Genomic DNA, 14,233 nt, shown 5'->3' on the forward strand with positions numbered 1-14,233 from the left:
GGAATCGTTCCTCAGCATTCCTACAAGTCCAACCACTTACTCCTCTGGGATGCATCACAGGAGGATCAAGGAATACAAACAAGGAGCAGATCCCTTTCATGTGCTAACAGGGGCCCAAGAAATGACTCTTTGTTGCCAGGGACTCAGGGTAAAGATGACCAAGAGGCTCTTGAAAGGCACCCAAACACAAAGGACTGATGCTTTGACCTCTAATTGATGTGTCAGCGGAAGAGGTTTTGAAGCTAAATTGCCCCTGAATTACAGCTAACCTACAGCTCAAAGGTTAAGCTTCAAAAGGAGTTTAAAAACAAAGGCTCATTCTCTTTTGGAGATGGGGAAATTACAGACAGGAAGACCCAGTGTCACTGTGAGTCAGGGCCAAGACCCGCACAAGCCCCTCATCACCTAGTTGCCTGCATTTCCAGAGAACACCACCCTCCCGTCCCCACTCCACCAGCCTCTTACGATCTGCTTCACTTAACAGCTGTGTGACCCTGGCTTCTCCAGGCCTGGGTTTCTGCCCCTGTGAAATAGGAGGGCTTTGCTTACTCAGCAGGCATACTGACACAGATTTGAAGTCATGAGGCAGGATGGTAAGAAGCTAGGAAAATTCTCTGGCAAGTGGAATGGGAAAACCGAGACAGAGAGCTGCACAAACTGGCTGAGCAATTTACAGCCAGATACAGAGGTCACTAGGGCAGAAGGCCCCAAGTGCCAAGAAACAGGCAAAACTGGTGCTTACCCTCAGGGTGGCCTGTCCTCCCTGGGCACATCAGTCAGTAGTCATGAGATTTAGACCCCCTGCCCTGGCGCTGATGAATCAGTGGAGACCACGACCCTAAAAGAGCACCCCTGGAAAATGATGAATATGAGATCCTCCCCTAAGACCTCCCCTCAACTTCCAGCCTTTGAAACCCTCCAGACAAGGACCCAGGGTGCTCTCCTGCCTGCCGACGCCCTTCCCTTCCCCTCTTCTTGCCCCACAGGCATGCATCTCCGAAACTCTAAGGGTCCCCACAAGACTTATAAGCAGGGGAGCAGTGGGCAGTGGCAGCTCATCCTGGGCTTACCCCCTGAGCCCATCACCAAGGCTCCCTTTTCTCTGACTTCTCAGTGAGCCGAAGCAGCCCCACCTAGGCTCTCCTGTTGCTTCTTCTATCCTAAGCCCTCCCTTGTTTCTCTGTCCCCGGCTTTAATAAACGTCCTCTCAAAATCACCTGGGCTGGTGTTGTGAAATCTTTCCTGCACAAAGTCAAGAACCCACACACTCCTGGCCACCTGAGGCAGACCCGCTCTGGGCCTGATCCCCTTTCCAGTAATAATTAAGAGTGAATTGGCAATTGGGTGATTAACCTTAACCCATGTCAGGGGGCTGGGATGGGCGAGCTCCTGGGAGAGGGGCTCCAGCTCTCTTCTTGTCATGTGTGTTCACAAATGCCAGGCACCTGCCTCTGTGAGTGACATCCCCACCCCAACTCACAAAGCCACCGCACTCAGCAGTACAGCAGGTCTTAAGCCAGAAAGTGCCCCCTCACCCCCAATGCTAGAAATTTTGGGAAAACGTGTTCTGTAATGAACAAGAGTCAAGCTCCTCCACCGGCACAAGACCCTGCTTAAGGTTGACTGTGGGTCTCTGCACTTCCACAGGAGGAAGCTATTTTGGGGAAGCTCAGAAGTAAGGCAAGGGAGACAAGTTAGCAGGTCTGGGAACAGACAGCCCCAGGGTCCAGGCGTGGCCCCACTCCTTACCCAGCTATGTGGGGCCTCTGCCCTCAGGGGGAGCCCTCATCTCTCTAAACCTCAGTTTTTCAGGCACTGGGACACTGTGCAGATCAAGGAGCTAATGCAGAAAAGAGCCAGGCTGGCAGGAGGGGGAATGGGGAGTAGGTTTAAGGGGCACAGAGTTTCAGTCTGGGGAGATGAAAACATTTGGAGCTGGATGGTGGTGGTGGGTGCAGAACATTGTGAATGGACTTAACGCCACTGAACCACACCCTGAAAAATGGTGAAGATGGTCAGTTTTATGTTTTGCGTACTTCACCACACACATGCATGTGAAAAGCCTGGCCCACGGGAACACCTCGAATGGCGATGCTCCGGCCCTACCACGGTGCTGGTGGTGTGCGAGGCGGTCCCCAGCATTGGCAAAACCTTCCCCCATGTCCCAGGTTCACACAGCACATGGTACAAAGGAGGGATCCCAGCCTGTGCCAATGAACCTGAGACACCATGGCCCACCCCGCTGAGCAAGCATCATCCCACCACACCTTGTTGGTAGGTCAATAGGCAGGCAGGCCACTTAGGGCTCTGAGCCCAGTTCCACGCTCTCAGGTGGGAAGAGAACCCTTCCCTCTGAGGCTGGCCTTCAGAGCTCTCGGAGATTCCTTCTGTGCCTTGGCCACCGTGGGGCTGAGCTCAGGGGTGCAAGCCTTGGCTGGCCCCACCTGCCTCCCAGGGGAAAACCTAATGAATAAAACCACCTACACTCACTCAGGAAGCAGATTCCACAGCCTAAGAGACTGCTGTGCGCCCCTGAAGATGTCAGGCTCCATCATTCACTAACCTCTCTCTGTTTTTGCGTTTTGCTTTCACTAACAGGTGTGGAAGAAGTTATAGAAGCCACTTGCATGGGGCCTCCGAAGGCCAAGCTCATGAAGTGGGAATGATTAACGGAGCCCTCCTGCTGTTTACACAGCCCAGGCCCATCAACCACTACAGAAGCATCTTGTTTTCAACCCCCCAAATACTTTTCATTGTCTTCTCTGCTGATCTGCTCCCCTTTCTGGCAAATCCTTCACGCTGTTCTGACCTTGCTGGTGAACACCTCCTTTGCTCTGCCTGACCATCTGACACTTTGGTCCTGAGGTCCCGGGGACCCGCCCCGGGCACTGGCTTTGCCACCACTGCCCCTTGGGGCAGGCTATAAAGCGCTCTCCTGACCTGGCCACAGGTCCCCCTTTCACTGGGTCTTAGATGACCAACAACTTTCCATGAGGCAGCCAGACCCCTAGACCACACGTGAGGCTGCAAAACACCTGCTTGCAGTGACTGACCTCAGATGCTGGCCCTGGGTGACAGACACCACGTGTGAGGCTCTAAATGGCCTGGGCACAGGACTAGCCTGCCCTGCACACCATAATCCCCCACTTCTGGAGTCATGCCTGTACTCGAAACTGTCATCTTGAGAAGACCCCGATGGAAATACGTATCTCCAGGGACAGGTGACTGAGAGGTCACGCTATTTATCCTCCGAGTACCACTGACTGCTCTGTGCCAGGCACTGTACCTGGTGCTTCATGCAAGGCAATGGATACAATCACACCCATTTATCAGATGAGGAAACTGAGGCTCAGAGGGGGAGGAAATGTGCTCAATGCCACACAGAGGCTTAGAACTGTGTTACTCCAAAGGCAGGTGCAGCCCCTGGTTGGCTCTCACTGAGCATCAGGTAGAGGCCTGAGCCCCGGAGGGGATGGGGCGCGGGGGTTAAGAAGTGCAGGAAGCAGCCTTGGCGGAGTCCTGCCTGGGGAGGGCAGGAGCCAGGATGACCAGAAGACAGGGTGGGTTTGAGGGAGGCTCCCCAGTGCTTAGCTGTTTAGGAAGCACTGGAGGACCAGGATTTCACTGTGGGGACAAGCTCTCTGACTCCTGCGTGCCAGTAAGCACAGAAGAGTGTGGTCAGTTTTCTCCAGCCCCATTTAGGACTCTCAATGCTGGCCCAGACAGGGACCATCTGGCTCAGGCAGAGATGTTGGTCCCTTCCCCTAACGACCCATGTGCCGGTTCCACTCCTGGGCCCCTGCCCAGCCACTCCACAGGAGCACAGTGCTTCTGCTCCAGCCTAGCCCTTTTATTTCCCACCTGCGGCTTTGTTCAACACCATGCCGCTCAGTTGTCCCTTCCCCTTGCTGAGGCCCCAGACTTGAGCATTGGGGCTTCCATCCTGCTCCTGCTGCCCTGGGCCTTTCCCACTCCCGGCGTCCCATAGGAACCCTTGCTAGCTGAAAGCTGAAGCTGTGGCAAGCTTGATGTGAGGAGATGGGAAGGGTAACCATCTCCCCATGGGTGGACCCCCAGTGGGGCCAGCCCATCAATCTGTACATACCTGGCTATCCAGTCCAAGCAAGAGAAGCATAATAAAAAAAAGAATGGACCAAAACGTGGGCAGCGGCATCATTGTCACAGCTTTCGGGTAGGCAATGAAGGCCAGGCCAGGACCTAAAGGGAAGAGAAGACGGGGAGGGACAGAGCAGGGAGATGCATCAGCGGCCGAGCACCCAGAGCCCCGGAACTCACACCAAGACACCTGGGTCTAAGGTGGGTCTCCCAAACCCAAAATGCAGGGAGGAGTCAGGCCTGAATGGCCATGTGGGTAAAGAGACCAAGCCTGTCTCACTTTTGGGCGGGGCGCACGGGGGCTCAGATGGGGCCCCGTTTTAGCATCTGTCTCCTAAGCAGCAGCACAGTGGCCTCCTCACACACCAGAATCCAGATGGTCACCGGTTACTTGGGGTGGCAATGAGACTACTGAGCCTGGACTCAGTCTGCTGGCTTGGAAAAGGAGCACCCCCACCTCGAACCAGGGCACCATACCAACACTTGCTGGAAGGAAGCCAGGGGAACGTTCTGGTTAGCTGACCACTAAACCCGTTTGCAAAGAAAAGATTTCTACTAAAACACTGCATGAACAGAAAGAAAATGGAGAACCATGCCCCACAAGGCAAATGTCTTTTCAGAGGTGCCTCTGCTCACCCACCTGAGCAACGTCAGAGCCAAGGTCCAAGGCCGGAGGGAGAAGTACGAGGGGCAAGCCGCCAGGCCCGGGAGACCCGTGCTCGTCCCACTGTCTCCTCCCTCCACATCACCACATACCCGCTCAGGGCCTCAGTTTCCCCTCCTGAGAAGAGGGGCAGGGTGCCACAAATGACTACCAAGGAGCCTTCTCATGCTCAGATTCTCAGATGCTGACACCATTTCCCTAGGAAAGGGCTTATGGTTTCTAAAGAAGGGACTCTGACAGAATCTGGTGGCAGGTCTCAGGTGACAGGAGCCCCATCAGCTCAGGGGGTGCCTTTCCGACTAGAAACATTAACATTCTGAAGACACAGAGAAATGTCTCCTCTGTCTCCAGCCCACCTATGAGAAGATGCCAAGGGGAAGATCTGAGCTGTAACTGAGACCTGGGGGGTCCACGAGATAGGAGGCCTCACAGACCTGAGCTGGAAAAATAAAGTCCAAAACTAAAAACAAAAGAACAAAAAAGGTCAAGAAATGTGAAACAAAAAAAGCTAGAGGTAGGATACTTAAAGCAGTTACCAGAAGCAAATGAATGGTTTAAGAATGGGGGGTGGGGGGAGCTTTGAAGTAAATTGGAGCCGGAAATCACATCACACAGCACAAACACAAATGTGGTGGTCAAGGGCGAGTCCTTTTATCATCCAGAGTCCACTCGACCTGAGTAAAACCTGACCATGACTGAGCATCCTCTGGTGGCTGGAAAACTAGCACCTAAGAAGCAGTGGGAGAGGTGTCCATACTAACCCCAAAGCCCAAGTTGGACTAAGAAACCAGGCTTCTGCCTAGGCTGGGCCCCCAGCCCCCCAACAGGTCAGCTCTGCGTGAGGAGTCAAGTCCAGCCGACTTCGAGACAGATGTAAAATGGGGCCCCCCCCACCCCTCCGGGGCCTATGAAGATTCTCAACGCACTCGTTTCTGTATTTCAGTTTTGCCTTTCTCAAGCGAGCCTCTGGAAGAGGGTCTGAGCGTCTTTGTCTAACAGCACATGGTGAGCTCGAGAGAGAAGTCCATGTGAAATAACGCAGCCGCTCCGAGCATGCTGCATGCCTCTGCTAGCGGAGAACGCGCCTCCCTGCATTTCATTTGCACTCTATTCAGCTAAATAATGATCTCGTTCAAATGTACTTGGCTCAACATGGTGCTTGTTAAAAGCTTATTAGAGAAATAATCACCCTTGATGGGTCGGCTGTTCAGACATCACCGTGGGGAATAAACGCCAAGGTCTTTGACATGGACCAGAGGAAGAAAACATCTTAGGTTGACAATGTATATACATACACATAAAAGTACCTAGCTGTCCACAGAGAGCTGTCTTACATATGGTTACATATATTCCACCACCAAGTACATTCCATGCTCCTGGAGATTCCCAATCAACCAGAATCGGTTTGCAAGCCCTCAGGCTGAAAAAAAGCCATCTGCGAAGGAGGTGTGTACTGTCGTCTCCCTTCAACACTCTGTAAGTCACAGGTGGGCGTGGGTATTTCTGGAATTACTTTCTGTGTCCTCCGTCTCAGGCCTGTCTTTGGGGGCTCCTCAGGGCAGGAAAACTATGTCTGAAGGTCTGATTTGGAACTGGGGTCAGTGGAGAAACACATGGGGCCGAAGCATGGACCTGCCACATTGTCCTGCACGTGAGGATGGGGCTTGGCAGCATCTTTGCAAGTGAGGAAGAGAGCAGAGCCCAGGAGCCCAGAGAAGTCAGGAGAGCCCAGATGTATTCTAATATGGCAGGGCCAAAGGTTGTCACATGTATCCAGGGTGGGGTGGGGAGGCAGGTGTGGGGACACCCTCATGTCAGAGGCACCCTGTCCTGGAGACCCCAGCTCTGATCCTGACCAGCCCAAGGCTCTCAGGCCATTGGTCTCATCTGTGGAGCACACATCTGAATACACAATGCTGAGATACCCTGACCCCCAATTCTAGGGTCCTGTGGGCAAGTGTGACATCTTGGGAGGGACCCAGCTGTACCTGACCCTGGTCTGTGGTGGTCCCTGGAGTTAGGACCTTACATTACGCTCTCCTTGGGGCTTGAGGGATCTCAGCTCAGGACCCCAACCTGCCTCCCAGAGGCCCCACAGACATCATGAGAAATTAGGAGGTCGGGCGGAGCAGAGGGAGGTGTGTAAAATAACAAAACTTCCAGGAAACTGATGGTCACCTTCCAAGTGAATTGGGCAGGACCAGGAAAGGGCAGAGAAGCCACAAAGGTGGACTAAGGATCCTGGGAGCCTAAGGTTCTCATGCCCACATCTCAGCCAATGCATTTTTAAAGCTGAAAGTCCAGAATTTAGCACATCACGGCAAGTCCTAGAATTTGGACACCTCAGATACTGTGGTTCTGAGGTTTTAGGATTCTATCAACTGAAGACCTCATAATTCTCAGATTCTGTAACTATCCTGCTAGAGCTCCAGGATCCCAGCCTAAGATTCCAAGCTTTGCAGAGTCTGTGATTCTAAGATTCTTTCCATTATTTCCAAGTGTCTGAGGGAGGAGCACATTGCCAATAGGGCCCACATTCCGAGAGGGTGACAGTGTCCCCACAACCCACCCCCAAATTAGACCTACCACTGTTCCAGAGGGCGGCCTGCCACGGCCAATGTCTCCCCACACCCCAAGCCTACGGTGGTGCCTGACACAGAGTAGAGACTCAATAAATCAATAAACCTCAGTGGAATGAATGAATGGGTTTGCTTAGAGGGAGCGCGCTGGGAGCAAAGTGCAAAATACAGAAACCAAAGCTGAGAAGGCGGCGATGGAATGCCGATTGGTGGCTGACTTGGGCCTCTGTTAGGAAAGTGGTTCCTGTTTTGGAAACCAGGAGTTTGCTGGGGAAGGAGGGGGAGGGGGAAAAAAAACCACACAAAAGTAGCTAAATATTTCCCAACTTAACCAAACCCATGTTTCTGCCGCCCCTTGGGCCAAATTGCAATGAAAGTGTTTAAAATTTAGCTTTTGTACTCTTTGGTACTTGGGGGACATCTTGGTGGGGGGGGTCCATTTTGGAAACCAGGCTCGTCCCCCCCCCTCCAAAGCCCCTGGGGTCTGGCTTCATGCCTGCAGTACTCGTCTTACACACTAGGTGGCAGTGCCCACCACCACTGCCACCAATACCACCATACCTGACTCAGCCACATCAGCAATGTCCACCCCTTGCTCTTGTGCCATGAAGCCCAGGATGGAAAAAATTGCGAAGCCAGACACAAAACTGGTACCACTGTTCAGGCATCCCAGCAGCATACAGTCCCTAAGTTACACATATGTCAGGGAGCAAGTTAATTTACAACACAAGGAAGCCACGCTTCCTACTTCTTCTCTTTTTTTCTTTAAACATCATCATTTCTAACGTGCACCAGGCCCGCTGGCACATCACTTGCCTGTACGAGTTGTACTTGTACTTGTTGTAGCTCCCCAGTGAGGTCATGGCCCCCAGGCAGATGGCATAGGAGAAGAATATCTGGGTCCCAGCATCGATCCATACCTATGGGGAAGTGGGAGTGGGTGGCAAGGAGAGATAAGGAGCTGTTAGACTGGCCTCCTGGAGGAGGCAGCTTGCGTCCCTGGCCACCTGACCACTGAGGACGGCACCTCAAAGTATGCAGATTCTCAGTTGCAATTGGAGTGTCTGTGCTGAAATCCAAATGGCTTTCAAGATAGCCCTGAGCAGCAAGGAACCACAGAAGTTGAAGACACTCCACAGTCATTCAGCATCAGAGTTAAGAGGCTGCACTTATAAAGTGACGGATATGAACTCCGACCATGGAATCGATGTGGGCAAGTAAATATGACTCCTGGAGCCTCTGTAGAATGGGCTCTGCAGCCCTGCCACACAGAGCTGTTTTGCAGGCTCAAGGAATCAAGATGCAGCCCAGGGCCAGTGGCAGCCCATTAAGTCAAGGCTGCTATCATTCCTGTAATTGCTCGTCTGGGGACCCTGAGTTGGAAAGGAGAAGAATCCCCTAATGGTTAATGCAGGCAAAACTGCTCTCCTTCAATAGGCAGGTCTCCTTATGGCTACAAAGCTGTTGCCTTCCACACCATCCTCTGACGTTAGCCAAACCCCTCCCACCCACCTCCTACCCAGAGCAAGAAGAGACTCAAAGCAGCAACCCGAAGGCTGAGGATCCTGGGGACAAAAAGATCCTTAAACTGGCCCATAAAATCTCCTAGGCTTTTCTCCAACCCCCTGTGGTCACATGGTTGAGTGCCAAGAGGTGGACGTTCAGTACTGATCCCTCAACTTTCCAAGGTCACCAGCTCTGAATTCCATCCCTGGCCAAGGACGCCAGCAGCTCTCCCACCCCCCACGATGAGGCTTTCTTGGCTGGTGCAGGCAGAGGCCAGGTCCAAGGAGAAACTAGCTCAGAAAGACTTCTCTCTCTTCCCTGGCACAGTGCCTGAAGAAGACTCTATAATTGGCCCGCCTCAGGAGTCCTCGACATGAAAAGATACACAAACAGCTAGAAAAGCCCACAAGCGCTGGGAACGATCCGCCCCGCCCAGTGGAAAAGTACTAGGGGGTGATGGCACCCAAGACCCATGGCTTGGGTAGGAGGGAGGACAGGCTGCCCGCAATACCTGTGGGTCCTCCAGGCGGCTGATGTCAGGGTACAGATAGAACTTGATGCCTGCGCCTGCACCGGGAAGCGTCAGCCCACGAACCAGCAGCACCAGGAGCATAGCAAACGGGAAAGTAGCTGTGAAGTAGACGACCTGCAAGGGAAGAGAGGGATTCAGGGAGGCCTATGGCATCACCTGTTGCTGTTAAATTACAGCATCTTTTCCGAGGTGGGGGTTCTGTGGCTAAGTTTGCCGTTTCATTTGCTGTGTGATCTTGGGCATGTTGCTTAACCTCTCTGGGCCATGGTTGCCTCACCTGTATAAGTATGAGGTAGGATATAATTACCTACCTCATAAATTTACTGAGATTCAATGAAAAAAATTCCTATATTTATATTTATATTTAGAAATACAGTGGTGGACAAGACAGAAAACAAATCCCTGACCTCATGGAATTGCCATTCTAAGGGGTAGAGATGGAAAATGCAAATTAAGACACTACCAAGTGTGTATGAAAAGGCTTAGTCCAGTAGTTGGCACGTGGCACTTAGTTCATATTAGCTAACATTACAACTACTAATATGACTCACGGTTAAAAATCAGATAAGAGTGGATTCAAATCCCAGCTCTCTCCCTTCACTTGCAATATGACCTTGGGCATCGGGTTTAACCTCTCTGGGGCTGTTGCCTCATATGTAAAATGAAGACGGGAGAAATGAAAAGTCATCATCAAGAGACGAGACGAGGATTCAACAGGATAGCGTTTCAAACATAATTAAGAGGCTTGGCACTTAGGTGCTTAAGGAATGGGCCTGCTGTTGGAATTGCGATTTTGCAGGAAGCACAAAGGAACCTCTGGGAAGGAAACAAGGCCTCTAAAGCCCCTCCTTCAGTCAGGATGGGGAAGGCCCTGCACTGCCCGGGAGCTGTGGGAGGCCAATGGCCTTCCCTGGGTCACACAGAACATCCCAGACAGGCCAAGGTCAGTGCAAGGTATGGATCAGAGATAACCCAGCCCTGGCCTGTCCATCCCCAAGGGCCTGCCCTGCTGTCTCTCCTCCTGTTCTGAAAGCTCTGGTCTCCAAACACTGTGGCCTCAGTTCTCGGAAATGGATTTCCCCATCATTTTCTTCACCATGAGAAGATTTCAGGCAGGGTTTATGCCTGGAAGGAGCTCAAAGGTGTGGGCTGAATGGATGGTGAAATCCTGAGACTTTCAGCAGGGCTCTGGCTGAGCCAGAGCTCTGCAGTACAAGCTCACCTCATGCTTGCCATGTCTGCCTCAAACTGGTAGATACACTGGCCGCCTGCTGACAGGGGGCTGAGGCTCAGCAGGACTCAGACACTTGCCCGGATCATCTGCAGAGCACAGGGGCTGCTCCCAGAGCCCCCGGCTTCCTCTGAGGGCCTTGTGAGCCAAGGAGCTAGGGAAGAACCACCCACAGCCAATGCACCTACTTTACAGGTGAGGAAACTAAGACTGAGAACAGGACAAATGTGCCGTGGTATTAGGGGAAGGAGGCAGTGCCAGGGTACTGCAGAGCACTGCTGGGGTCTAGGGAGCTAACAGGCACCGACAGAGGGTGACAGAGCCCCTGGACCTAGTCTGGCTGGCACAGGAACCTCAGTGAAGCAGAATTCTCGGGCAGCCACCATCTCTTTGTGCAGAAAAAACCAGAAAGAGGCTTTGGAAGAGGGCACACAGGAAGCTCTCAGGGCCTGTCTGACTCAGCTGCCTGCAGTCAATACCATCAACCAGCATTTATTGAGCGCTTACTGTATGCCTGGTGCTATTCCAAGTGCGGTTACTTCTATACAGTTGGTCCTGCCTTCCCCCTTTGAGGGAGGTTTTATTACTATTCCCATGGTGAAGGCAAGGAAACTGAGGCCCAGAGAGTCCATTGCTTGCCCCACACAGGTTACACAGCACTTAAGTGGAGGAGCGGGACGCGCTGGAGCCTGCCTCCGGATGAGGCAGTGCAAAGCCTTCCACAACTGGCAGGTTGGCCAATCCTCCCAGAGGTCAGAGGGAGGCTGGGTCCCCGAGGGTTCGGGACTGGCTTACTGAGAGCGAGGGACTGCCCCTCTCTGGGCTTTGTTTCCCCACCTGTGAAGTGCACGGTGCTCAGACCAGATGAGCTCTGAGGTTCCCTCCCGGGGTGGGGTGGGGGCAGTGGCTGAGAGTGTCAGTTTGAGGGCACCCAGACTGGGGTGTGTATCTGCTTCTGCCACTTCCCAGCTGGGCAGCTTGGCCTCAGCTCCCATGTGTAAGAGGGAAATACGAGTACTGACCTCGCTCACGCGTGGAACGGAGTGAGCCCTCCAGAACCCTTAGCAGGGAGCAAGTACTCTCTGATGACCCCGTAAGGCAGGTGTGCCGTACTCCTGCCTCTGCCACACCCTGCCTGGACGTCCTTTCTCCTCTGGGCCTCTGTGTCCCCAGCCACCCTTACTTCCCTCTCCTGAGGCAGAGAACTCTCACTATTTCCCCAGGAGGAGAAGGCAGGCGTGGAGGGTGGAAGCAGGGCAGGAAGCCCCAGGAGTGGTGAAAGAAGAAAACCAGCAAGCCGCTCCTCCCTTCCTGCAGACAGGCCCCCTGACCAGTTCCCACCTCTGGGCCCACGAACAATAGCTGCTGACAGCAGGCCGTCCCCAGAGAGCGGCCACTTCAAAGCCAGCTGAGCTCCACAGGCCTGAACAAGGCAGTGTGGCCAGAGGACTTTGTGTCAGGGACACAGGACACCACCAGGGGAAGGGGGTGGCTTCCCTTGTTTTTCTGTATTTAATTTGTTTAACAAGCACTATGGAGCACTTACTGTGTGCCAGGCACTATGCTGAGAGCTTAACCCATGTTAACTCATTTAATCCTCACAGTGTGAAAAGGTGCTGGGGTTACAGAGCTCGTAGGTGGCAGAGGTGGAATTTGATGTAAGCCAGCTAGTTTCGGGGTCCTGTGTCCTGGGGTTGTTTTTGTGTTCTTCCCCAAATCCAGAATAGAACAGTCTCGCCTGTTCACAGCCTCCCCTCGGCTGTCTCTCCGCAAAGCCACTCTTGTTTTGCAGAATCTACCGCTCTGAGGACAAGCCCCTGAGTGAGAGCTGTTCTCTCAACTTTTCCGTGACTCCTCCAGGATCCTTGTGGGAGAGGCGAGTGCCAACTGCCGCCAGTGGGCCTCTGGCAGTGGCCCAGCAGGCTTCGCCATGGGACATGGTAGTTTTCCACTCTTGCTGGCAAACCTCTGTGGCTCCTCTGAGCCCTCGACCCAAATGCCCTGTGGTCCAATTGCCCTGGAAACTCGCAAAGATGACTCTTCCTCATTCCCTAGTGACAGGGAGGAGAGGGTGGCCTGTGAGACAGGAGAGAGATGGGCTAGTTTCCTGCTGCCCTGAGCTTCCTTTGGGGGAGAAGGCCTGGGCAGGTGGGGCCATGGGTTGGTGCCTAGTGCCTAAGCAGGCCCTGAGGGTCCTCAGACCACCCCTGTGTGTAGGTGGCTGGGGGGCGTGGCATTGGAAATGAGGCTCAGAGAGGGAAAGGGATTTGCCTACAGTTATGCACCTTGTGGGGGACAGAGCTGAGACCCCAAACTAGGTCTGGCTCTGACTGCCGCCACTGCTTTATGTCTAAGCTCTGGATGGAACAGCTGCCCTGAGGCCAGTGGCGGAGGCACAGCCTCAGAACACGTTTGTGCTATGTCCTTCCTTCGGGTCCTCAGGGCTGTACTTCCTGTGTGAGGGTCTGGACTTCTGTCACCCCCCTGGACCGTGGTGGCTATGAACCTGGTCTGTGACTTAGGATGGAAGCTGGTAGTGGGTGGGTGGTTGGGCAGGGAGGTGGCTGTGGAGCTTGAGCCTAACTGTGCTTTTGTCTTGGCTTCTCTGGACTGGCCCAGACCCGGCTATTGTTCTGAGAAGCACGCCTGCCCCTCAGGGGCCTGGAGCTGCCGCAGGAGGGAGGAGGTGGTCTCTAGGGGCAGGCTAGGGGGACCTTTGACAAGTCACGTCTTCAACCGGCCACAGTTGCAGTCTGGAATACTTTTTGCCTGGATTCTATTCTCTTGCCCCATTCCATTGTGTCTCAGATGTTGTCCACTGTTTCTGGTAGACAATGGCCTCCTTCATCAGACTGGGGGCTCCTGAAGGGTCTGGGTCGGACACACCTCAGGGCCTTTGCACTAGCTGTTTGTCCTCTCCCAGGAATTTCTTCCTCCTCCAGGTATCCACAGGGCTCACCCCTCACTTCTTCAGATCTTTGCTCAAGTCCCCTTCTCGGTGAACCTTGCCTGGCCACCCTATTTAACAATGGCCCCCATTCTCCCTGTTCTCTTTTGCAGCATTATTCTTCCTCATAGGTCCTGTCACCATCTTACTCCTATAGAGGGTCAGGCAAAAGTAGGTTTATAGTTGTTCATATGGAGAACACAATAATTAATAAATAATAATACAAGAACAAACTCTGTATTTCATGTACTCACAACTGTAAACCTACTTTTCCCCAACCTGTACTTTACACATTCCTCTTGTTAAAACCAATGACTGTCAGCTCTTGGACCACAGGGTTTTTGTCTGTTTGGTTGACTCCTGCACATCCCCAGGCCCCATTCATACAACAGTACCTGGCAGCTACAGAGGTTCAAAGCATACAAGAGCCTCAGGAGCTGTGTCTCCAGCATTAATCGGGACCAGTGCTCCACAGAAACTTCCCGACAGACTCACCTCTGTGGAAGAAATGGAGGCAGGGCGAGGAAGGGACTGGTGCATACTGCACAGTCTATGCTAAGCACTGTGCCGGGTGCTGAACATCTAGGGCTGAGGGAGTGACCTTGGATAACTCACTTCACCTCTCAGGCTCAGTTTCCTCAAAGCTTAAAGAGAAGAG

At 53.1% G+C, this 14,233-nt stretch overlaps 1 protein-coding gene across 1 annotated transcript in view; it reads right to left on the reverse strand.

Annotated features, from left to right (window-relative positions):
* Positions 1-14,233, reverse strand: part of SLC6A6 (solute carrier family 6 member 6) — a 41,049-nt gene that overhangs the window by 12,097 nt on the left and 14,719 nt on the right. Inside the window, exons 5-8 of the mRNA XM_090284226.1 lie at positions 9,377-9,511; positions 8,176-8,279; positions 7,921-8,045; positions 4,106-4,218 (exon numbers count right to left, since the gene is read on the reverse strand). Coding sequence (XP_090140352.1) covers positions 4,106-4,218; positions 7,921-8,045; positions 8,176-8,279; positions 9,377-9,511 — 477 coding nt within the window. The remainder of the gene's footprint in view (positions 1-4,105; positions 4,219-7,920; positions 8,046-8,175; positions 8,280-9,376; positions 9,512-14,233) is intronic.

This window comes from Furipterus horrens, unplaced genomic scaffold (assembly GCF_987537825.1).
Source record: "Furipterus horrens unplaced genomic scaffold, mFurHor1.1.pri manual_scaffold_7, whole genome shotgun sequence".
Classification (NCBI taxonomy): domain Eukaryota; kingdom Metazoa; phylum Chordata; class Mammalia; order Chiroptera; family Furipteridae; genus Furipterus; species Furipterus horrens.